The sequence below is a fragment of the Bolinopsis microptera genome, chromosome 10, assembly GCF_026151205.1.
Source record: "Bolinopsis microptera isolate Bmic1 chromosome 10, MBARI_Bmic_1.0, whole genome shotgun sequence".
Classification (NCBI taxonomy): Eukaryota; Metazoa; Ctenophora; class Tentaculata; order Lobata; family Bolinopsidae; genus Bolinopsis; species Bolinopsis microptera.
This window is the reverse complement of record NC_087081.1, coordinates 4,592,452-4,618,777: the sequence shown is the minus strand read 5'-3', so window position 1 is coordinate 4,618,777 and position 26,326 is coordinate 4,592,452. Positions and strand designations below refer to the sequence as shown.

The 26,326-nt window shown below is 36.7% G+C and overlaps 3 protein-coding genes across 3 annotated transcripts in view; 1 reads left to right on the top strand and 2 right to left on the bottom strand.

The window, feature by feature from the left end:
• The window catches only part of LOC134822425 (adhesion G-protein coupled receptor G6-like), a 105,702-nt gene that overhangs the window by 60,071 nt on the left and 19,305 nt on the right, over nt 1-26,326 (bottom strand). The gene's annotated exons all lie outside the window — the stretch shown is intronic.
• LOC134821945 (uncharacterized) lies at nt 9,433-14,754 on the top strand. Its single transcript, XM_063832772.1, has 7 exons — nt 9,433-9,548; nt 9,912-9,979; nt 12,483-12,595; nt 12,772-12,859; nt 13,040-13,250; nt 13,672-13,784; nt 13,981-14,754. The coding sequence occupies exons 1-7, from the start codon at nt 9,437-9,439 to the stop codon at nt 14,161-14,163; spliced, it is 888 nt and encodes a 295-aa protein (XP_063688842.1). The 5' UTR covers nt 9,433-9,436; the 3' UTR covers nt 14,164-14,754.
• LOC134821946 (glutaredoxin-1-like) lies at nt 16,022-18,860 on the bottom strand. Its single transcript, XM_063832773.1, has 4 exons — nt 18,729-18,860; nt 18,366-18,471; nt 17,274-17,379; nt 16,022-16,871 (listed from the first exon to the last, which is right to left on the bottom strand). Exons 1-4 carry the CDS (start codon nt 18,775-18,777, stop codon nt 16,743-16,745), a joined length of 390 nt encoding a protein of 129 aa, XP_063688843.1. The 5' UTR covers nt 18,778-18,860; the 3' UTR covers nt 16,022-16,742.

The window sequence follows — 26,326 nt, the reverse complement described above, 5'->3', positions numbered from 1 at the left end:
TAATATATAACTTACTGGGCCGCGCTCAGCCTGTCATTCCGCCTAATCTCTATTCTTTATGTTTAATTTTATGAACATGATACTGATAGCCTGAGGTCCCCAGGTAAAATATAACCAACTATGATTTGATCCCACAATCGTGCCGAATGTCACCAGGGCAATATTGGTATAGTAATACTCGTCGATCTATGATTTCCAGATTACCCTTCTATTTAATTCTGCGATGGCGTAGCATTTTAATTTATAGTAGATTAAAGGTAATCTGACATAACATTTTGGCTTTACATAGTGATTAGTGATCTTAAATTTAATGTATATTGCCGATTTTGTTTCAACTCTATTTGACGTATCTATTATGTTTCAACTTTGTTTCGATATCGCTTTAATTTTGTTAAAATATATTTGTCACCAATAATCAAATCAACATTCTATCCGGTTTTTTTGGAAAGGGAATGCAGTATTCTCTCACCGCTTACTTTCCTACACACATTGTGATTGATCTGTACTGTACCCGTATATCACCAGTTACTACTCGGTGGAGTCCTCATGAATTTATACTGTATGTTTTGTCTTGATCATATTTGTACATTGCTTTGTGTTTACTTTACAGTTGCTTTGTTGACACGGTATAACGGGAGTCCATTTCTGGTGTTGTTATCGGCAATTTCTTGAATCAAACAGGCCAGATGAACCATGAATGTTTACCTAGCAATGTTTTAAATTCGTTCCGATACTGTGGGATTTTCTGGTCGAATCTTCATAAATTTTAGCTCATCACGATAGTCGATAATACAATTTATAAACAGTAAAATTGATAAACAGTAGAATCTAATTTCTATTAATATTATATTGCGCGTCGAGGGAGGTAAGAATTGAGACCGAATAAAACCACGTTATTTATTTATCTATAGCGAGGTTTGATCTTAGAGAATAATTTGCATATCGTTTGTATAATGTATAACTATAAGCAGTTCTGTAGGGTTAAACACATACACTGTGCATCAGTGCATTGTGCACCATACACTGACCTGTATGCGGCACAATGCACATATTGCATTCACTTGATATGACCTTTTATACTAAAAGAGCTTTGCTTTGTCGTGTAGAAATTTTAGCTCATGCACAGTTCAATTTGAGTTTTAAGTTTATGTACTATTTTAATTTCGCAATATACAATACGGTAAATGAGGGAGGAAACAATTTGCCAAACAAAACGAGGTCCGCGTTATATTGCCACATAATGTTCGACCAAATATGAAATAAAATCCGATAAGGTAATGTGAAATTTAAATATCTGAAGTCATTTATCTTCGGGTTCCGTTATTATAAGTTGCTTTACCTACTTAAGTACTTAATGAGTAAAAGCTGACGAAGGTTTAAATATGAGAATATGGGCTGCGCTAGTAACTTGCTACCATCTGCACCTCATTGTAATATTTCAGTACATGAGTGGTGTTACACTTACAGCCGTGTTACAGACACGTATAGCTGTATATAGCCGTGTATATAGCTGTATATAGCCGTGTATATCGCTGTTTCATTTTACTCGTTTCGTATGTGTTGCTGTTGAGGAATTGTTATTCGGATAGAATTTGGTCACCGCCCCGACTGTTAAAACCTTAGCAGCCAGGAAAAAGTCTATAAAGCGTTTAAATGTTTGTTTCATCAAGGCGTGTATATTAGTGGGCAGGTTAAATTATCTGCTTTGTGAATTTATAACCAATATTTTTGGGTAAAGATACAGCTGAATTATGGAACATCTAAAGAATTGTAAGTTTTGTTTTTACCATCAGATTTGAGGTGTTCCATCATAGATGTCTGAGGAGAATCCTGAAAATCAAATGGTTTTATCATGTATCTAATGCTGATGTACTTAAGCGGGCTAACATCGCCCCTGTTGATACTTTCGTACGAGCAGCTAGACTCCGATGGTTTGGCCATGTGGTGAGGATGCTAGAAGAAAGAATACCCAACTATCTTCTGTACTGGATCCCAAAGCATGGTAAAAGGTCAAGAGGTAGACCTAGGAAAAACTGGTTGTCATGTGTCCGGGAGGATGCAGCAATCTTCACAGGTGTCGATAACATCACGATAGAAGATGCAGAACAACAAGCTACAGACAGGGTTCACTGGAGAGGTCTAATACACCGGAGAAAGGAGTTACTATGTGGTGCAGGCCACTCCAACGACTAGGAGGAGACCTTTCCAAGTACAAGTAAGTTTTTATCATTCATTCACCCTTACGGTTAGTATGCTATTAAAGTATAAAATTATTCGAAGATCTTGAAAATGGCAACACGGTTTTAATTTAAAACCTTCTCGCCATATTGTCTACTCCTGCGAATGGAAATGTGAAAACAATTAACAATTTTGTAATACCAAGTTCAAACCATTTTACCTTTCTGAGAACTGCAAATAATGGTTAGAACTGTAAATAATGGTTAGAAAGGTATAATGAGATAACCGCTCTAGATCTTTATCTCATTACGTTATTACCCCCGTGCAGCCATACATCTAAATATTATTGTAAACTACCTCCATATAATGATCTTATTCAGTTATCGTTTGAATGGGATCCTTGTGGTGAACTGTGAGATATGGTTACAGCTGTGTTTTCTGAATTTTAAGTTCTGATCAGCAATTTTTGTGACCCGATTTACCTCAATATAAGACAGAGTTTCATGTATTGTCAGACCCTAAAAATGTCTTTTAACCTGACCACTTAGGCGGACACTCTGCATGTTGCAGTGTCATGTATATTGGACTTTGGTTCAAGACGCGAATACTTTAGTCAGAGACGAAACGGAATCTCGTTAGCTTTTCGTGTTAAAAGCGATTTCTCAACGGTTATCACCTCTCTAGATGATTCTTAAAACATTTGGACACTTTTGCATTTTTGAAAAAAATGCAATAGTGGCGTTTTAGGCCACACCCTTTTTCAGGGTTTTGCGGTCAGTCGAATTTTTTTATTTCAGCCCAGGAAGGTCTTAAAGAATATTCCGATACACCAAAATGTGCCTAATAGCCACATTTATATACAACTTATGAAGCAACATATACCTTAAAATGCTTCGTTTCGGAAATATGGCCGAAAAACGGTTTTTGGCTTGACGCAGTTCATAATTTCCGTGATTTTTGGCATTTCCGCCTAGGAAGGTCGTAGAGACTATTCTGATACACCAAAATGTACATAATGGCCACATTGATGTACAACTTATGAAGCAACATATACCCTAAAAGGCTTATTTTCGGAAATGTGGCTGAAAAACGGATTTTTGCCGAGCGAAAAAATGACAATATTCACAAATGGGCTATTGGACTGTTAACTAGAAAGGTCTTAAAGACTCATGAGCAACATTTGTCACAAGATGTAAGATGACTCACTTTGTGTCCAGAAACTCCTACAAAAATTGGAGAATGATCTACTTTATTGAGCATCTCTCTTAATGGGCCAAGCCAGCAGCATATTTGTGTCTTACGAAAGGGCAATTTTTCAAAATTATGGTTTCTTAAGGTCAAAGCGTCGGCTGCTAACAGCAAATTGTTCGCAATTGCCGACTCATGCACCTCATATATTTATACTGAAAAACGCTCACTTTAGGAGTCATCAGTAAATAAGTTTAACTACTGCATGATTTGTGAAAACTCCAACAATTAATTTTCATCGGCACCAATTTAGCCAAAATGTAATGACCAGAATTCAACTTTTGATTTATTTCCTGATTCCATGAAACCATGATATATACTAAGAATACCGGACCTAAAATAATTTGGCACTGGATCCGGGCCAGACTGTTGCTTGACCACTGACCAGTACCCCACTTTATAATTATAATTGACTTCACTGCCTCGACCAATATTGGTCTGTAATCCCTGGATTGAGATCTGTTGGCTGCAGTTTAATTTAGCTCATTTACCATAATAGTAATACTGCAGTGCAGTGGTTTGGTTCGCATATATTTTCCCATCGTATGATAATGTGTGTCATTCCCTCGTTTTTTTATCAATTGGTTACTGGCTGTCTCTTTTGTTGTTACAGCTGCCTCGACATCTTATCTAGGGCACTAATACATCAGAACTGTAATTCTAGAACTTCAGATTAAGATTTCTTGGCCGAATGGCAGAGTTCGAGATTCGACTCAGTTTAGGAGTGATTAGTAGATAACAACTGCATGGTATGGGAAAAATCCAACTAGTCAAGGATCATGCTGAATCAAAGTGTTCCTCGACTTGAACTTAAGTCTTGTAACCTACTGGAGTTTGGGCCACTGAACCGAATACGACCTGATATTAATTTTAGGATGTCGGGAAATTCATTAAGATTTTTATTCTTTGGGTTTTCAATTGTGCTACGAATCCGAGTTTGAGTTGATAACACCGAATTTCCTGTTCGACTCTCAAAAAGAGGAACCAAGGCTTACTGCTTAGGTTCCTCTTTTTGGCTCTGAGATCCAACTTTAAGATCGGACTTCGGAGATCCTCGCGTCGGAAATCATGTAAGTGTAACATCAGTACCGGAGATCAGACTTTTTTGCTTGATATTGGACCTTTAAATCTAATTATATATTCGAAACAGCACGGGAATTAAACAGGAATTAAATTAAACAGGAATTAAACATGCACGGGATGTAACCAAGGTTAAGTGAGATGAGATATACCAGCTTTCGGGGTTACAAAACCCCATGAAAGGCAGGCATAGCATCCTAAATCCTCAAGCTATCCTCACGTTGACCATTTAGGTCCAGACTCCAGCCTCTCATTAAAAACCAGCTATTAGGCCCGAGATCCGTCCCTTGTCCTGTAGTGTCCCGTCAGTAAGAGATCGTTGAGATTTTGATCCCCTCCCCGCTCTAAAGTCCACTTTACCCAAAGCTGGAAAAATTTCACATGTGAAACCTCATAGCTAAATCAGCATCTCGAGACCTTCTATTATACAGGGTGGGCCAAAAGTCAGTACCCATACGTTGGGTCTTATACCTCCGCCGTGTTTTATATTTTAGAGTTGTTGCTTTGCAGATGGCATACTGTACCTACTTGTTCGAGGATATATATATATATATAGCCCATGCCCCAGATAAGATCTTGAGGCAGCTCACAGCTATAATAATAGAAGAACTAGCCAGTCACCACTTGATTAAAAAACGAGGGAATGACACGCAATATCATTATCATACGATGGGAAAATCTATGCGACTGAAAAAAAGAATATGTGGTCATTCTGAAGTGGGAACCAAACCATTGCGGTATTATAGGAAATTAGCTAAATTTAACTGCAGCCAACAGATCTCAATCCAGGGATTACAGACCAATATTGGTCGAGGCAGCGAAATCAATCATAATTATAAAGTGGGGTACTGGTCAGCGGTCAAGCAACAGTCTGGCCCGAATCCAGTGCCGATTTATTTTAGGCCCGGTATTCTTGGTACATATATCATGGTTTCATGGCACGAATAAATAAAAAGTTTGAAGTTGAATTTTTGGTTTGGCACACATTCTATTTAAATCATGGTGCCAATGAAAATTAATTGTTGGAGTTTTCACAAATCATGCAGTAGTTAAACTTATTTACTGATGACTCCTAAAGTGAGCGTTTTTCAGTATAACTATATGAGGTGCATGAGTCGGCAATTGCGAACAATTTGTAACAATCAATAAAGTAGATCATTCTCCAATTTTTGTAGGAGTTTCTGGACACAAAGTGAGTCATCTTACATCTTGTGAAAAATGTTGCTCATGAGTCTTTAAGACCTTTCTAGTTAACAGTCCAATAGCCCATTTGTGAATATTGTCATTTTTTCGCTCGGCAAAAATCCGTTTTTCAGCCACATTTCCGAAAATAAGCCTTTTAGGGTATATGTTGCTTCATAAGTTGTATATCAATGTGGCCATTATGTACATTTTGGTGTATCAGAATAGTCTCTACGACCTTCCTAGGCGGAAATGCCAAAAATCACGGAAATTATGAACTGCGTCAAGCCAAAAACCGTTTTTCGGCCATATTTCCGAAACAAAGCATTTTAAGGTATATGTTGCTTCATAAGTTGTATATAAATGTGGCTATTAGGCACATTTTGGTGTATCGGAATAGTCTTTAAGACCTTCCTGGGCTGAAATAAAAAAATTCGACTGACCGCAAAACCCTGAAAAAGGGTGTGGCCGAAAACGCCACTATTGCATTTTTTTCAAAAATGCAATAGTGTCCAAATGTTTTAAGAATCATCTAGAGAGGTGATAACCGTTGAGAAATCGCTTTTAACACGAAAAGCTAACGAGATAGCCTTTTAGAACGGTTGGGATCCGACTACTTATAGGATTTGGTTCTTGAGTTCATAATTTTAATCATCTCAAGTGAACCAAGTAATTTGCTATATTATAGCTTTATAGTAGTGTTGAAAAAGCGCTAAAAAACACCGCTTATAATCTTTTTTTAAGCGATTATAACAGATTTAGCTCTGAAATGACTCCAAGTATTGATGCGAACCGTATATTAGGTCCCGCAGATAGCGTTGTTAGACTTTGACCTGTTCATTTAAAAACCATTTGATCGAAAACTTTAGAACATCTCAGATGTTTTAATGTAATGTTCTGTCGGCGCCTGTGTTTCAAAATCTGATCCTTGGCTGCAAATATCCCTCAGTTACATTTTGAACGTTCCCTCAAAAACATATGCATCAGCTGTTATTTGTATAGATGAATCACAAAGTCACAACATGCCTATGATAGGTACTAGCTAATTAATAGTTGTGTTTATTTGCAGCTGCAACAGGAAATAAAGGCCGCGTGTCATACTGTCACAGTGTCTAGAAGTAGCAGTGTTACATGGTACACTACTCGTTAATTTGACAGACTTTGTGTAATTCGTAGAGCTCTTATTTTGTGCTTATGCAGTTACATCTCAGTGTGGTATACAAGTACTACTATACAGTTGTACTACTTTACAGTTGTGATCCTAAATAACAGTTTGCTATATCGAGTGAACGTGTTCAAGTCGAACTAAGCATGCTCAGATACTCTTATTATCTAATTGTTCCAGTCTAGAAGAATAAAATAAGTAAGACAGTGTCTATTGATTTGACGATAAGTAAGCGTGAAAGGCCAGGTAAAGATTATTTGTATGGTTTTTTATCTCCCCCATTGTATTTGTTTTTCTTGTAGTTGTGGCTGTATTCGATGCGGAAAACAACCAGTCAATTAGCTCGCAGTACGTATTTGGAGCACATATAAGCTAATGAATTAAATCTATTTCAATTGATTGTTACCATTACCAATTACTTTTCCTGAACTCCTGACCATCTCCACAACTAGCCTGGTATGTGTATTGAGAAGCAGTTTGCAGTAGTTGTTGTAGTTATACCCCAGTGTATTCAATTTGTATTGGTTTACAGTTATGATGGTATAAAACATGTAAAATATAATGTGGGGTGCAGCACCCGACTACCATTAGCTGCTACAGAGGTAATTGATATTTTATCTCTATATACTTACATAATAAAAATTGAATAATCCAAAACCAAAAAGGTCCTCTCTTAGAAAGTGCAGGTATTTTACTCAACTTTAAATTTAGCATCATAGCATGTTTTTTAAATTTCACTCGTAGAATTGCACTCAAATAATTGCACTGTGCATCTACTCATAACAATATTTCATGAAACTTCAACTCCAATCGATCTTTTATCTTTGAGCGTCCCAGAAAAAATAAGCGTTTAGTTTTCTTGATCCCTATTAAAGTATGGTACGTGGTATAGAGTTATTCTATCTTACTCTTTATTTAATTATTGTGAACTTGCTTTTGCCTTTATTTACGAGTATAGTGAGAATTGGACTTGAGGTGTACTGTCAGCCTTGACTTTTAGCTTTATTATTGTAGCTTCCTTTATAATTTTTGTTTTTGGAGGGGATGAGATGTTGTACCCTCGTATATTGACGTGTAACTTCGCGTGTAACTAGGATATTTACAGCGGTATCTCAGCTGATTGTTATGTGTTTATCTTCTTATCTTACTAAATACGTGTCAAGCAATGTTTACTTGGGAATCTTGTGGAGATTGTTTAGTTTCGGGATTAGGTTTTCCTTACCTCTTAATTAGGTTCACCACCCCTGAGGGGCTTTATTGGGTTTACTATCGTGTCACGTGATTAGGTCCTTATAGACCGCTTCCTTGTTGTATTCGGGGCCTTTTCGGTTCCACGTATTTTCACTTGGATTAGACTTATAACTGAGTATCACTTGTACTAAGACTAGTAAGGTTTAGTTAACTTACTTTAGTTCACATCCAGAAGCCTTCTCTAAGCCAAAATAAAGCCACTTTTTCGGGTAATAAAGAGTATATTGTGTGTAAAATTGACATTCCTAAACTTACTGAGCTTGACAGGCCGTAACTTAACACCAAACAACCAATATTCATTACTAACTATAACGCCTTAACTCTTAACTCTTAACTCTTAAATCTCCTCTTTCTCCTTCTTAATTGCTGCGTTGGCGCGTGTGCGTAGTTTTGTCATTGACAGCTCACTCGAAGAGAGTGTGTACTGTGTATATATAAAGTTATAACGTTAAACCTTGAAATTTGATATCTGCTAATCGGCCCTCTTGGGGTCTTCAAGTTCAACTTTCCAAACGAACATATACAGCTGTGTTGCCGTATGTATAGCTGTGTTGCCATGTGTTGCCATGTGTTGCCGTTTAACTACACTTTCATCCTTCAACGATGCAACACCTTTAAGCGTGCAACACACTGTGAAACACGTTTAACTACACCTTCAAGTGTGCAACACACTGTGAAACACGTTTAACTACACCTTCAAGTGTGCAACACATTTCCCCGACTCGTTGTACTATATTGTAAGCATCTCGTTTAATTTAGTTAATGTTGACGCTTTAAGATTTGTGAAATCGAGTGTTTGTACCCTCGTCGTCTGTATATAAGTATAACTTACTAGCTAGTTGATCTATGCTAGTTGATCGATGCTGTACCCTAATCCCCAGTGTATTGAAGTTAACATGAGTTACAGCGATTGATTCATAGCTTACTAAATTGCTTGATTTTGAACGGCAACTTTGTTAGTCACTTGCAACATTGTTACACTGGATTCGTTTATTGCTTTCGTTCTGATCGCTGCACCGCATATAATATATAATACATATCACATATGTAATATAATATATGTATACATATAATATAAGTGAATACTTGATCAATAATATAAGTAAATACTTGATGAAGGCAGTGAAATTATCTCTTTTGTAACTGTTTGGTGTTTGTTCGTTCATACTGAATGGGAAAGTGTTATCATTTAACATTTACCATCAGCTAATTGTTAGAATTATTATTAACATATTAACTTGTTGATAAATTACATAAACTTAATGATAAGACAATTGGTGTATTATTCTATTTTAAGCATATCAATTTATTTGTATCTTTCTAGGCAACAGGATGGCACATCCTGTGCTGAAAGGCTATCACCCAACGATAGAAAAACAACTTCTCAGCAATGAGGTTTTGGAAACTGATACCATGGATCGCCTTAAAGACGATTTTGAAGATGGTAAACTTTTAAGACTTAACTTAAAAATGATGTATAACACTTTAGATACAATTTTAAGAGTTTGAGTTTATATTTAGAAACTAACCATACTATCTTTTAGATTTATGTCACTTATGATGGCTCCAGCTGAAAGTACTATGACTGATTTTATTTAGAAGATCGTAGTTTCATTGCTTCTGAAGTAGCTATCAGTTCGCCGGTCATTGTTGGGTATAATACTCTTACAATTTTAAGATATTGTATTGAGATCTTGCGATGTGACCCACTTCCTTACTTGAACCCTCGATAACCTCCGATAACAGCCCCCCCACACCTTCAAATCCCGATAAGTATAATCCCATTAACCCCCGATAACATCCGCAGAGGATGTGGACCCTGACACACTGAATGAACATCTGCTCTATCGACAACCATTCGACCGTCAGAAACTGGTGAGACTTTCAATATTTTCATTTTAAACAAGAATTGCGCCCGTTGTTTCGTTTTGGCGGACGCTAGATTTCCATTTCACATTTACTATAAATTTAAGTATAAGCTCCAATCAGCTCACTTCAATCTTCATGATAATAATATTGATAAATTATGCATCAAATACGGGAAACACTTGAAATTCAGTTCAATTGCCGTAGAACTTAACTTGTATCTGTAATTCAAGAAATTATCAGCTAAGGTAAACTATACTCGTGTACACATCAATACACTACGCGTGCCACGTACAAATTGGGCGTATAACCTAATAGTAATATTATACATTACATGCATCATATACATTAAAACACAGTCGCGCCGCGCATTCTTAGATCACAGGCTATCTATTAGGGGGTGCACCATAAAAATAAACTTGCTCGGATTTTAAAAATTTTTGTACCATTGTTTTCTAGAGACTGTGAGAATTTTCACAATACCAAATTTGTCATACATTTTTGGAAAGATCAGTGAGTTTCGCCTAGGTGCCATATTTGATGGTGCGCGGCTTTTGGAGCAAAATTAGCTGTAAAAGTCGCGTAATTTGACCAAATTTGACCAAATTCGTTGATTTTTGTCGTATTATTTGGATTTATCTTCAGTTCCTTGAATGAGATCATTCTGAAAATTGGCGACGACCTTCCAATAGGGCTTTTACAACTGTCCGAAAAATTTGGTGGATATCAGAGTTGATATAGTGATCAAAATGGGGCAAAATACGCTGCTTTTAGCTGTAACATAATGTCTGATGGTTGGATATACTTTAAACTTTTCGGACACTTTCCTTGTAAGTCTATGAGTAAGCTTACCAATTTTTGTTGCAATCGGAGGTCGGGAAGGATACTTAATATCTATTTGTTTGAAGAAAATTGTGCTGGCCGAAATTAGCGCTAAAAAACCATCCTACAGTCGGCACGCGCGGCTCACTGTCGATGGCGCACTACCTATATCTATACATCACATCTCCGCAAGCAATCCTCGCGCGCGCGCAACTTTTTCGTCGCATGGTAACTAACGAAAGGACTGACGACATATTTAAACCCACCTATCTCGTTCTCCAAAATCCACGTTTTTCTGCAAAAACCTCCATTCGTAACCTTTCACTATTGCCTTTTTTCAAAAGGGTGAAAAGGAAAAAATTCTTATTTTTACATCAACTGTCTTTTTCTTTAAAAAGGCAATAGATGTATAGAAGTGAAAGGATTCGAGAATGGGTATAGTGGGTAGGTAGCTTTTTCGTGTCACGTGAGTCATGAATCGTGTCACAAAGGAAAACATGCATAACCCTCCGCATACGTTATTTTAATGCATATTCTCTGCGCGCAGAGCAGTTATGGTGTAGTCGCCATGGTTACCCTCCGTATACGTTTGTACGATTTGACGATTGATCGAATTACACTTTCGATTGCGCGGCGCCAATTGATTTAGATAACAAGCGATTTCCCGGATGTGTTAAGTAGCTCACGCTTTTCTTTACTTGATCATTGATCATGATGCAGAACAACATAGTAACTTCTCGTTTTGTTGTGAGTGCTTGATTTGTTATACGAAATGGACCATAAATGTTATTATGGGATGATAATTAATCACTCTACACTCGACTGTCACGTGACTTTTTCAACCCGTTCTCTAGCTGGTCCTGAACGACTATTCGAAACCCTAACCCTCTTATCTGATCCCAACCCTAACGCTAACCCAATCCTTAACAAAAGCATATGCCGAAACCCTAACCCTAACAAGAAATTAGACTAACTTCCTTATACGGTCATATCACGTGATCGAAACAGTTTTTCGCCTATATCTCGTCAGGGGAGCATTTTAACCCTATGTCATGGGGGGTGATTCGGAATCAGCGTCCGAAAATCCATATATTGAAGTTGGTTTCAACTGTCGGGGGCCCTTTTAGAACAATCTCGAAGATCGACTGTAGAGTGATTTAGTACGCTCGGTTATTATGAGTTGCATTACATACTACGGATTTCACGACTTTTAACTGCATATCACCACACAGGCGCAGGCGCTACGGTGTCCGGTCATTTAACTTTTTAAATTTGACTAATTGACAATGGCAACCCCTTCATTTTGTGTTCCGTAGCGCCCCAAGAATGGTGAATAAAGAACCATTATTTAATATTTTGACCAACATGAAACTATCGTTAATTTTAATTTTAAATTTTAAAAGGCATAGCAATCACTACGGTTGATGGAAATCTAGCGTCCGCTAACTGGCGCAATTCTTGTTATTATCTTTATTTTATTATTATTCATTTTTATTTGCTATATCATCTTAATCATATAATAAATGTCTACAGTTGGATTGTCCGAGCTGTTTTAATTATTTTATAATTTTCTAGAAGATTCAGTAAGATAAAACGACGATCAAGACGCCAGTGCATGTGTTTTTTAAATAGGATGATATAAGTATGTAACCCTCAACCAAGCCATAGTTTGAAAAGTGTCAAATTTCAGTTAAACCATTTCAACATAGCCGAACAACTAACTAAAGATGAAAGTGAAAGCGATCCGGACATTATGAAGCGTGTCTTACAATGCCTTGGAGATTTTCCTAAATACGAGAAATTGTAAGCATTTTATATCAATTTCGAGATAATTCAAAAGAGATTTTGAAAAGGCTTCTATAAATCTATATCTTGTATATCTTGTAAATGCTTAGAAAAAATACTTTGATAATTGATTCCAGATTCATCTTATCTTTTACTGCTCAGTTAAACAACTTTTTTATCATTATATCTTTCAGATTTTTAGCGGATATTCTGTCCTCCAACGCACGACACGAAGTCAAGTTTAGGTTCCTTGAAGAAGTGATATTTTCTAAATCATATCAAGTTAGTAAACATTTTTATTTTTCAACCCATCGCATCGCCTTTTTTGATAATTGTATTATGATTAACTTTTTCGAATAAATTTGTCGTTGGAATAACATTGTCATATTTAGTTAATTCCGGTTTTTTGAACATATAGGTAATATGTAACCATGATAATTTCCTTACCACTAACAATTTCAGTTTCTGGAACGTTTTGTTGAATCAGAGAGGACCCTTAACACGACAATTATAGACAATCTGTCCCGCAGTCCCGTAAATGGAAATCACAACATAACCAATGCGGTCCGAGCAGTTCTTAACATGGAAGATGGTGAGAACTTTTCTCCGTTTCCTCTCTCTTCGGAGATGTATGAAGTCTGTGAGGGAGGGAGAAGTTTAAAGTCCACGTACGGTAAGTGAACATCTCTATAAAATAGTTTAAAGTATTAACATTATAGCACTTTGATGGTTTTACTGTATAAACTCTCTAATATGCCGTGAAACTCTTTATACTGTAATTAATGTAGCGCCCACATGATGATAAATTCGCTGATGGTAATATCATATTGTATATCATACGTCCATGATAATGGATTTACATTAAATTCTAGCAACTTAAAATTCATACGATGCCCGGATCAGTCGTATTAATGAATCTATTGTTTACACTACTTTGTTTGTTGATTATTCGAATAATACATGTGATAATACGGTAAGATAACACCTACTATTGTGTAATAACAAAATAGCTGACCATAGAACGACCGGAATAAAGGTGATGAAATGTCACGATTTACAGGATTCATCTCAATAATCTGAACATTATCTTTCAGATTTATGCAGAGATAAGCCGCTTCGGCAAGTTTTCCTCAAGAATCTACTTCTCGAAGCTGACAGACAGAGCAATATTCCTTTGGTGACGAAGATTATTTTCTCTCACTGCTATGTATGTTCAAATAATTGCTCCAATTGAACGTTCAAAGTCTTGTCACAGTTACTCACGGACCATGGAAAATTAAATCCCTAAAACTGAACTATCAAACTTTCAATTTTGTAAAAAATCACTGCATTGATTTCTATTTTGAATCATTCAGTTATGCGGTCAATTGTATCATTATCATGTAACCCTGTTATTATTTCAGATCGATCTTAAAAGTATCTTGGACCCTGTTGTAGTGTCAGAGGAAAAAGAAGCGAGATTATCAGAACTGTTGGAGAACATTCCGGATCTATCCCGGATCAAGGAACTGGCTTGTCTTGATGAGATCGAAGGAGAACTTTTACAAGGATTAGTTAAAACTGCTGCTTTTGGCAGTGAACATTAGTTAAAGCTTCGATTGTTTCGGATTTGGCAAAGGGGAAATTATTGAATATTTACGATTCCATTATGCACGTATGAAGTAATTCTGGTACCATTTTAGATACATTTAGATAAAAGACGAGGGATCACATGATATTTTAAGATGGTATAATCGTGGTCTTACATTTTTATATTAAAAATTAGTTTTTAACCGAAAAAACACAACTAATATCTGTATAAAAGCATGCCTAATTCAAGTCTTACAATATATTTCCTGATTTTCCTCTGACTTGGATTGTTTTCTAATTCCACGAAAAGATAACAGTTTAAATATTTTTACTTACCATCAGCAATCTTTCATCTTTTTAGATATGAACGGTGATAAATATGATTTGAATGCAATCGTATGTTGAGCATACTTGTATATTTTTTAATTGAATAATTTTTAAATGAGTTTACTTGGCATATTACTTGGCAAAGTTACTTAGACTGAGTTTTTATTGATCAATTTGTGTTTGCAAAGTAACTGGATTATTTTAACAGTAACACTGTATTATTCATCCTGCTTTAATCTAAACAAAATACAACTTGCGTCTTTAAAATATCTAAAATCTTGAATATAATCATTGTATAAACCTTATATTTCCACCATGAATGGTCATGCAGTAACAATAACTCTCAAAACGTATATTTCATGGCGTGATCAAAGTGGCCTAACTACAAGACTAGACTTAAACATATTCGCAAGATACCATAAGATAAAATGATAAACCCTCGCCAAATTATATTGCTATAATACGATACGTTAACCTGAAAAATATCAATAACAAAACAACCTTTTCTAAAATCGCAGCATGAAATTTTCATCCAAAGTTAAAGATTTTGCAAATAAAGTTTTTGGTGACGAAGATTATTTTCTCTCACTGCTATGTATGTTCAAATAATTGCTCCAATTGAACGTTCAAAGTCTTGTCACAGTTACTCACGGACCATGGAAAATTAAATCCCTAAAACTGAACTATCAAACTTTCAATTTTGTAACAAATCACTGCATTGATTTCTATTTTGAATCATTCAGTTATACGGTCAATTGTATCATTATCATGTAACCCTGTTATTATTTCAGATCGATCTTAAAAGTATCTTGGACCCTGTTGTAGTGTCAGAGGAAAAAGAAGCGAGATTATCAGAACTGTTGGAGAACATTCCGGATCTATCCCGGATCAAGGAACTGGCTTGTCTTGATGAGATCGAAGGAGAACTTTTACAAGGATTAGTTAAAACTGCTGCTTTTGGCAGTGAACATTAGTTAAAGCTTCGATTGTTTCGGATTTGGCAAAGGGGAAATTATTGAATAATGAATATTTACGATTCCGTTATGCACGTATGAAGTAATTCTGGTACCATTTTAGATACATTTAGATAAAAGACGAGGGATCACATGATATTTTAAGATGGTATAATCGTGGTCTTACATTTTTATATTAAAATTAGTTTTTAACCGAAAAAACACAACTAATATCTGTATAAAAGCATGCCTAATTCAAGTCTTACAATATATTTCCTGATTTTCCTCTGACTTGGATTGTTTTCTAATTCCACGAAAAGATAACAGTTTAAATATTTTTACTTACCATCAGCAATCTTTCATCTTTTCAGATATGAACGGTGATAAATATGATTTGAATGCAATCGTATGTTGAGCATACTTGTATATTTTTTAATTGAATAATTTTTAAATGAGTTTACTTGGCATATTACTTGGCAAAGTTACTTAGACTGAGTTTTTATTGATCAATTTGTGTTTGCAAAGTAACTGGATTATTTTAACAGTAACACTGTATTATTCATCCTGCTTTAATCTAAACAAAATACAACTTGCGTCTTTAAAATATCTAAAATCTTGAATATAATCATTGTATAAACCTTATATTTCCACCATGAATGGTCATGCAGTAACAATAACTCTCAAAACGTATATTTCATGGCGTGATCAAAGTGGCCTAACTACAAGACTAGACTTAAACATATTAGCAAGATACCATAAGATAAAATGATAAACCCTCGCCAAATTATATTGCTATAATACGATACGTTAACCTGAAAAATATCAATAACAAAACAACCTTTTCTAAAATCGCAGCATGAAATTTTCATCCAAAGGTAAAGATTTTGCAAATAAAGTTTTTAAGGTTAAGGTATTGCAAACTGTTTTCTAAATGACATAAAAACTTTAATTGTCTCCCTTTAAAAGAACTCTACGACTTTAACGTCTCTAAAGTACTCTACGACTATAACGTCTCTAGGACTATACTCCGGGATCTTTAATTAAGCAAATAATAATAAGTTTACTAGAATGGATAATGGATAAGTATTATATCTATTTATTGTTAACTATTTCTAATGTTATTTGAAATTAGGCACTGGAAAATTTTCTGAAATTTAGTATGGATACACTGGGATGCATATCGTATTTAAACAACCCACCGAAATTCTAAATCAATCAACAAAAAAGTCATTAATCGGACGTCTTGAAGAAGTTTCTCGTTGGTCATACTCGCAGAAACCCCCACTCCAATCTCCAAACGTTGTTAATAAGGTATCTTAAAAGGGTTTGACAGGTTTATAGCATTTAGCCTGTTTCAAGAGATCTTGCAGCTCGCCCGTGATTTCCAGGAACTCCAAATCACTTGCTCCTCCGACAAACTTGCCGTTAACAAATACTCTTGGTAACTGAAAACAGTTGTTAGGAGATCAGGTAAATAAAGACCCGGATAATGCACCAATTTTTGAATCGAGAAATATATTTCTTAGGTGATTCTCATTTTTTATATCTTTTGAGTAATTGCAAAAGATTCATAAGGTTTGTGAACCATCTTGAAAATTTTTTTCATCCAATAAACCATTTCCAGGATCATGGATCATGAAAACGCAGACCGCATTATCAAAACGTATTTCTTGTTCTAATTCAAATTGGCAGTTGGTAGAGTAGTAATACGTAACTCGATTCTGCCATTCTAGACTAGTAGTAGTGATACAAAGTACTATTGCAAGGGTGGTAACCCTTTTGATGACCAGTCTAGAATAGGTCTTACTTGTAAAGTGATAGACGATAATATCAAATGTTTTACTTACACTTCTGCCATCAGATACCTCGAGGAAGTGATCTCTGATATCTTCCTCCGCCTGCAATCCGCTTATCAGTACACTACTCATCACCTTCGTCTTAACACCACTTCTCCTGGGGTTGAAAGATGATATCTCACTTGAAAGATGTTATCTCACTTGAAAGATGATATCTCACTTGAAAGATGATATCTCACTTGACAGATGATATCTCACTTAAAAGATGATATCTCACTTGAAAGATGATATCTCACTTGAAAGATGATATCTCACTTGAAAGATGATTTTCACTTGAAAGATGATATCTCACTTGAAAGATGATATCTCATTTGAAAGATGATATCTCACTTGAAAGATGATATCTCACTTGAAAGATGATATCTCACTTGAAAGATGATATCTCACTTGAAAGATGATATCTCACTTGAAAGATGATATCTCACTTGAAATATGATATCTCACTTGAAAGATGATATCTCACTTGAAAGATGATATCTCACTTGAAAGATGATATCTCACTTGAAAGATGATATCTCACTTGAAAGATTATATCTCACTTGAAAGATGATATCTCACTTGAAAGATGATATCTCACTTGAAAGATGATATCTCACTTGAAAGATGATATCTCACTTGAAAGATGATATCTCACTTGAAAGATGATATCTCACTTGAGTTTATATTATTTGTTAACCTAAACAATGAACTTACACACAAATCTTTAAATGGGTAGCATAATTCTTAATTTGCAGAGTAATACGTCACATTTCAAGCATTTTATACTACAATTACATTCTTAAACGTAGCAAAATCCCAGTTTTACAACCTCTAAGCGAATTATGATAATTGTTCATATTATTATTATATTTATATAAAGAGATAATTGAAAAATGAAACGATTTTTTAATTTGTCTCATATTATGAGACAAATTAAATTATCGCTCCATTTTTCATGAGCTATAACCACTTAGTCCCAACTTTCTTTTTTCATGACCCTAGCTGTAAGTAAGGGTTGCCATACCCCAGGAACAGCACCCTCATACTATCCTTTCGTGGGCCATTTTATAGGTCCAGCAGCTCTCTAAAATAATTAAAAAGTACCTGAGTGCAGCTAGTGCTCGGATAGAAAAGGGGTCCTCCGTCCCGACGAACACAACCACTTTATTTGAGCTCAATGATTCTCGTACGAACTTCCCGGCCGCTGACTCTGAATTGTTATCAATAAATCAGTTCGAATCATACTGGTGCTGTTTCTTATTGAAGAAATTGGAAAAAAGAAATTCACAAATACATGGTACTTTCAGTGGTCGAGACTTATTAGTTTACATAATTTAGAATATTACGATTATCAGAAAGTTCAGTGATGTCAACCGCTCATCGTGTGAATTAAATAGGGATTTCGTATATTGGTAATATTAAATATTCCACCAAGCAACAAAAAAGAATCGGAGACTAATCTTTTACCATTCACAGGAGATGCTCCCTTTTTGCAGCCTTTTGTTTTCTTTGGCATTTTCACATGGCAGGTTCCTTTTTAGCTGATTTGTAGTTTAATCATCGTATTACATCCCTCATTTCCTAGCAAAAAATAGTAATTATAAGAATGAGATTGTTATGTACTGAAATAATGAAATCAAAACTAACAGAAATGGAGTTGCAATGCCAAATTAAAAGCGTGCCAAGACAAAAATGTTTTGATTCATAGCAGAAAATAATTCGTTTGGTTACATTTTTGATAAGACTGAAAATAATACGAGATTCGGAATAAAGAAACTAAGAAAAATGACTGAAGTGTAAAAAGCGGTAAATTTGTATCCATCACAACGACTGATTGATTATGACATTTTAATATATTAACAGTGACTTGCAGCAAAATAAAAGACAAATAATGTGATAAGCAAATAAATGAAAGATAAGACTGTGGAAGAGTACAAGAACTTTTATATTCACACTGAAATAACATAATATGGGCAATTATACAGCTAATTAACCAATTATAGCACTTGCATATACAAATTATAAGCCAAATAACATAAAAGTGTTAATCAAATCATGTAAGTTATCCAGTGATCGTGAGCTAGGTGCACTAACGTCACCAACTTATACTGTAATATCCTGTAATTCAAGCCTACTAGGAATTTAGGAAACAATAAAGTGTTTTACGTTTATGAGGCATTGACATGAAAATACAGACCTACTACGTCATTTCACCAATTATTTTTTAAAAGTTGCAATATAGACTGGGTTATTAAACTAAGAACCTTTAAAAGTTTTTAAGTTTTTATTTTACCTATTATTCCTCAGAAACAACTGAAAGTTTTAGTAAAACTGACACTTAGTAAATTATTAAGCTTAATTCACCACTCCACTTATTTTTCTGTATTTACAAAATCTAGCAGCAAACCAAGTAAAATGTTTTTTTAGTTAACCTAGTAATAAAAAAGTCACTACAATTATAACCGACAAGGTACTTTCCCTAAACGCGGAACCTCCTCTGAAACTCGTCAGTGTAAAAGAACAGAAGGTACAATGAGTTCGTAACAGTTATAATTCTAGATTGCTGCAAAATCGGTAACTTGACCATGAACATGATAAATAAATTGAAAAGTGACGTGTAAACGTTTATGCGGTGGCGTCGTTAACTTTTTAACAACAAAGGCCTGTACCCTGTATAGCTTCCTAAGTCACACTCAGTCCTTAAATCAAGCTCACTGTTAACCCTGTACACTCAGTCCTTAAATCAAGCTCACTGGAATTAAACTGGAATTAAACTGGAATTAAACTGAAATAGTCAGAGGGAACACTAACGAACCCGTCGTGACAATACATCAATGAAATAAATAACATAATTATTAAAAAAATCATAAATAAGAACCAAAACACGTAAAAAAATTAACTTCACTACAATCTGTACGAAAAGGAAACAAGATCAAATATAATAATTTAACCGGATTAAAGTGGGTAATGCACCGATAAGGTAATAAATTATGCAGGAGAGGTTCATAAAATTCACAAAGTTACTCCAAAAGTCAAAAATACACTATCAAGAAAGATTACACACAAACTCAAAGACGGGCGTAAATTATGCAACTGTAACTCCGAATGAAAACAGTTCGAACACTCATTTAAGGGACACTGGGGTAGTTAGAATGTCCTTAAGACAGTGACTCGGAATCATTACCGGATGTGTTAGATCAAGTGGAAGACGATGTTGGTGTCTTTTTCGGATTTCTGATGCGATGACAGCTGCTGAGAAACTTGCCCAGTTCTTCTATGTGGGCTGAATTCATCATGTCTTTGTAGTTCCTGAGAAGTAAAAGCCGTTTGAGGTCATCTGAGAGAGAAGATCGTACTGAGTGGTACATGGGGCACTCAGTAAGGCAGTGTTCCTCGTCTTCAATAATCGTGCCTTCAAAGAAGGGAAGGTATTCGAAGCCGAGAACGTGATCCCTATCGCAGCAGAATCTGCATGCTCTTGGCCAGACTCCGGCCTCCTTCGTGTAACGCCCTCGTTCTATCATCAGGTCGTGGCTGCTGGAGCGGATTTTAGCTGTATTCGTTCGGAATTGCCTGCTCTTCAGATTGAGGTACTGCTCTTCTCCAAATTCCTCCTTGATTTGGTTGTAGAACTGCATCTTGGTTTGCGATCCCAGGTCCACCCTCCAGTCACTGATAAAGACATCCCTCATGGTGCCATGAGCTGCTTCTGTTTCATAATGAGCCACAGAGCTAAGTTTCTCGTACCAGGAGAGGTTAAGATTTTTCTGTTCCTGAAACGCTTGAGATACTAAAAAATTGACACTGTTCATCTCAGAAGAAGCTCCGGAAAGTCTTCCAAAGTATCTGAGGCATTGTGGCAGAACTGAGAGGGCCCAGGGCATCCTTCCTGTATCCCCGTAACAGAAGTTGTTGTTAGTTTTCTTGTGCACACCCAGTACCCATTTCAGCATTTTGAGGTGTGTTGTCTCAAGACTGTCTTTTGCTGCAACTTTTGATAGGTTGTGTCTTTGGCTGGGTTCACGCGCCATTTCTTTCATGAGGTGAGTCGAGGGTAGCCATATCTGACAGGCGTAAGTTGCTACCGGTTTCACCAGACAGTCAATTAGCTTTAGCATGGTTTTGGTGGTCAGAGCTCTGGTGTCTACCATGCGTTTTATCGAAAAGAATGCTCGAAGCGCCTTCTTCCTCAGTTCGTTCATGGCGCATTTAAAAGATCCATTGAGGCTGAGCTGGATACCTAGATAGCAGTAGGACCTTGTTGGAGAGATGTCGAGCTGTCCAAGCTTGAACCCGTACGAGCAGTTTAGCACCCGCGAGCTTGAGTTGAAGACCATTATTTTAGTCTTATCAATGTTGATAGATAGCTCCCATTTGCTTGCAAATTCATTTAGGCAGTCAAGCTCTTTCTGAAGGCTTTGGTGGTCGAGAGCTAAAAGGATGAGATCGTCGGCCCAGAGCAGGTGGTTGACTGGGAAGCCATTAAGTTCGGGGACAGAGAGATCTTCTAGGGCTGCTAGATAGATGGAGAGGTCGTAGATGTATATTTTAAACAATTCAGGAGACATTGGATGCCCTTGCTCTGTTCCAATGGTGACATCAATGGTCTCCGATAGTTTTTGGATCAGTTTGATGCGGGTCACCGAGTTGCTGTACATGTTCTTAAGGCAAGCGAAGAAGTTCCCTCCGATACCAAGGTGATTGAGTTTATACATGAGTGCTTCTCTGCACACCGTATCGAACGCTTTCCGGTAGTCAACAAAACAAGCAAACACTCTCTTTTTGAGCTTTTTCGTGTATTTCTCAATGATTGTGGTAATTGTAAGGATGTGATCCGAGCACTGTGCACCCGCTCTGAAGCCAAGTTGGTGGGGGAAATCGGGGCAGATAACTTTGCGGAAGTCGATAAGTCTTTCAAGGAGAAGAGAAGCAAATAGCTTCCCTAGACAGCTTCCAACAGTTATTGCCCTATAGTTGTCAGGGTTCTGTTTGTCGCCCTTCTTGTGGAGAGGGGTGGTTATCGAACAATTCCATGGGTAAGTCCCCTGTTCCAGGCAGCCGTTGAACAACTTGAGAAGAACTTTCCTTAGGCAAAGTTTGGAGTTCTTGAGCATCTCGTTCGATATTAGGTCCAGTGATACGCTCTTGTTGTTTTTGAGTTTGTTGATCACCTTTTCAAGCTCTTGTAGAGTGAACTCCATGTTAAGATTTTCCACTTCAGTTGGTAGGTCAGGGTGGCTGCTCCCATCATTGCTTGCGTTGTGGGCTTGAAGTTCACGGTGGGATGGATCCTTGCACTTTTGGTTGTAGAGGTCGTTGAAGAATTTGTGAAAAGCAAATAGGTCGTACAGATCGAACGTCTCAGGATCTCTACAGTGTTAACCCTGTACACTCAGTCCTTAAATCAAGCTCACTGTTAACCCTGTAGCGCCAGAAATGTTGTAAGACGGAATATCAAAAGTCAAACAGCTTCCTAAGTCACACTCAGTGCTTAAATCAAGCTCACTGTTAACCCAGTAGCACAATATCAACTGTCTCCAATCATATCAAAAATCAAACAGCTTCCTAAGTCACACTCAGTCCTTAAATCAAGCTCACTGTTAACCCTGTAGCTGTAAGACGGAATATCAACTGTCTCCAATCATATCAAAAGTCAAACAGAATCAAGATGTGATCAACAGTTCACTAGAAAGCAATGAAACATGAAACAATAAACCCACTGTATAGTGTATTTATAACTGTATAACTGTATAACTGACCTACAAAGTATCATAAGCACGTTATTTCTGCGATAATACATCACATCATGAAACTTAACGCACTATATAAAACATCGCACACGACACTAGCTCCCAAAACACACACACAGTCACACAATATGATACGATTGTAGTATATAGCGTGGTCATGTGACCTTACTAAACCGTGTGGACAAAGCAAGACTACTCTGCGGCTCAGCTATCAGGTTACTAGCTCTATTTCTCACGGAGCCGAACTGGAAAATAAAGGAGATGGTTATAGCTTTATGGTATAAACTATGTTCGAACTGAACTGCAAAATAAAAGAGTTCCGAAAGAAGAAAAATAATTGAAAAGAAACTTTTGTTGACGCTAAAATGTAGTAAGACCCTCCTCCTATACCCAACCCGCCCCTCTCTACCCTCAACCCGCCCCTCTTTCTACCCTCACTACCCTCAACCCGCCCCTCTTTCTACCCTCACTACCCTCAACCCGCCCCTCTCTCTACCCTCAACCCGCCCCTCTCCACCCTCAATTCTCCCCTCTATCTACCCTGAACCCGCCCTCTCTACCCCTCACTACCCTCAATCTGTCCCTCTCTACCCCTCATAACTCATTACCCTCAACCGACCTTCTCTCTAACCCTTACCATACACCTTACAACGGGGCCAAATCAAGAAAATCGTCACTCCTGTTCGTGTACAAAGCGCAAGGCAGAATCGCAAAACATCTGTCAACTGTAATGTAATAAAACTGCTACGTAGGTTTAAAAATTATATATAGCAAAAATTTAAAACCAAAGTGCATGTGCGACACACACATGGGAGAGACAAAGCATAAAACTGAAGCAGCAATAAAAGCATAAAACTGAGGGAGTAAAGCATAAACTGAGGGAATAAAGCATAAACTGAGGGAATAAAGCATAAACTGAGTGATAGCCGGGTTGGTGAAACAGTGGCGAGCAATTGTTCCTCCTCATATGTTGATGTGCAATACAATGTATTGTACTGTGGCCTGATGACAGTTCACTTTGTGCCAGTACACAAGGTGTGTATTACAGTAATACGTGCAGTAGTGTACAATATGCTCACAAAACAATCTTATTAATGAAATATCTCAATATATAATATGTGCAATATTTGCATAATCCAATCATCCCGGCTATCTCACCAAGGCTTAATTGTTTAATTGAGCAGTTAATTTTCTTTCGTCAGGGATAGTGTAACGTAGTCACTCTCTTTGTGAGTGTTTACATGATACTGTAACGTATTCATTGTCTTTGTGGGTGTTTATTTGATAGTGTAACGTAGTCATTGTCTTTGTGAGTGTTTATGACGTGATACTGTAACGTATTCATTGTCTTTGTGGGTGTTTATGTGATACTGTAACGTAGTCATTGTCTTTGTGAGTGTTTATGACGTGATACTGTAACGTAGTCATTGTCTTTGTGGGTGTTTACAATTTAAACGATACTGTAATAGTGACGTGTTTTAGTGAGTAGTGATGTGTTCTAGTGAGTAGTGACGTGTTCTAGTGAGTAGTGACGTGTTCTAGTGAGTAGTGATGTGTTCTAGTGAGTAGTGATGTGTTCTAGTGAGTAGTGATGTGTTCTAGTGAGTAGTGATGTGTTCTAGTGAGTAGAGATGTGTTTTAATGAGTAGTGAAGTGTTCTAGTGAGTAGTGACGTGTTCTAGTGAGTAGTGATGTGTTCTAGTGAGTAGTGAAGTGTTCTAGTGAGTAGTAATGTGTTCTAGTGAGTAGTGATGTGTTCTAGTGAGTAGTGAAGTGTTCTAGTGAGTAGTGATGTGTTCTAGTGAGTAGTGATGTGTTCTAGTGAGTAGAGATGTGTTCTAGTGAGTAGTGAAGTGTTCTAGTGAGTAGTGATGTGTTCTAGTGAGTAGTGAAGTGTTCTAGTGAGTAGTGAAGTGTTCTAGTGAGTAGTGATGTGTTCTAGTGAGTAGTGAAGTGTTCTAGTGAGTAGTGATGTGTTCTAGTGAGTAGTGAAGTGTTCTAGTGAGTAGTGATGTGTTCTATTGAGTAGTGATGTGTTCTAGTGAGTAGTGATGTGTTCTAGTGAGTAGTGACGTGTTCTACTGAGTAGAGATGTGTTTTAATGAGTAGTGAAGTGTTCTAGTGAGTAGTGATGTGTTCTAGTGAGTAGTGATGTGTTCTAGTGAGTAGTGAAGTGTTCTAGTGAGTAGTGATGTGTTCTAGTGAGTAGTGAAGTGTTCTAGTGAGTAGTGGTGTGTTCTAGTGAGTAGTGAAGTGTTCTAGTGAGTAGTGATGTGTTCTAGTGAGTAGTGATGTGTTCTACTGAGTAGAGATGTGTTTTAATGAGTAGTGAAGTGTTCTAGTGAGTAGTGACGTGTTCTAGTGAGTAGTGATGTGTTCTAGTGAGTAGTGAAGTGTTCTAGTGAGTAGTGAAGTGTTCTAGTGAGTAGTGATGTGTTCTAGTGAGTAGTGAAGTGTTCTAGTGAGTAGTGATGCGTTCTAGTGAGTAGTGATGTGTTATAGTGAGTAGAGATGTGTTTTAATGAGTAGTGAAGTGTTCTAGTGAGTAGTGATGTGTTTTAATGAGTAGTGATGTGTTCTAGTGAGTAGAGATGTGTTTTAATGAGTAGTGAAGTGTTCTAGTGAGTAGTGACGTGTTCTAGTGAGTAGTGATGTGTTCTAGTGAGTAGTGAAGTGTTCTAGTGAGTAGTGATGTGTTCTAGTGAGTAGTGAAGTGTTCTAGTGAGTAGTGATGTGTTCTAGTGAGTAGTGATGTGTTATAGTGAGTAGAGATGTGTTCTAGTGAGTAGTGAAGTGTTCTAGTGAGTAGTGAAGTGTTCTAGTGAGTAGTGAAGTGTTATAGCTTTATAGTGAGTAGTGACAGTTTCCTTAGAATACCTCCTATAAAGATGTGATATTTTATAAACGATGGTAAGGATCAGTACAACTCTTAATGTACAGCAAATCAGAAATGAACTCTACAACTTCCCTTTGTCATATTCCAATTTGATTGCTTGAGAAAAACCAACATCGCAAAAACAACGGTGCATTTTCTGATCAAAAACTACTATAGAACGAACGCAGTAGATGGTCGATAACATATTATGATTGATAAATATCTAGAGTTCCTCACTAGTGCACTTTAAGTATTGTCAGCGCTAACGTATATATTATATATTGTCGGATTTAAAACCGTTTTAAAAGATCCTTATATTATACGCTGAGTTCTGTCATCAGAATTTAAATGTTTCTTTAAATGTTTTATAAGCATATGAAATGAACCTGAATGTTGATAAGTCCCATTTTCATTCTTTCCTCAACCGGTCAGCAGTAGAT

Bases quoted from the DNA above. Each gene is read 5' to 3' on its own strand.
- LOC134821945 (XM_063832772.1), top strand. From the start codon at position 9,437: ATGGCACATCCTGTGCTGAAAGGCTATCACCCAACGATAGAAAAACAA. The intron at 12,860-13,039 runs GTTAGTAAACAT...TAACAATTTCAG, and splicing joins TATTTTCTAAATCATATCAA to TTTCTGGAACGTTTTGTTGA. The intron at 13,785-13,980 runs GTATGTTCAAAT...TTATTATTTCAG, and splicing joins TTATTTTCTCTCACTGCTAT to ATCGATCTTAAAAGTATCTT.
- LOC134821946 (XM_063832773.1), bottom strand. From the start codon at position 18,777: ATGCCAAAGAAAACAAAAGGCTGCAAAAAGGGAGCATCTCCTGTGAAT. The intron at 17,380-18,365 runs GTACTTTTTAAT...TTTCAACCCCAG, and splicing joins CGAGCACTAGCTGCACTCAG to GAGAAGTGGTGTTAAGACGA. The intron at 16,872-17,273 runs GTAAGTAAAACA...AACTGTTTTCAG, and splicing joins AGGTATCTGATGGCAGAAGT to TTACCAAGAGTATTTGTTAA.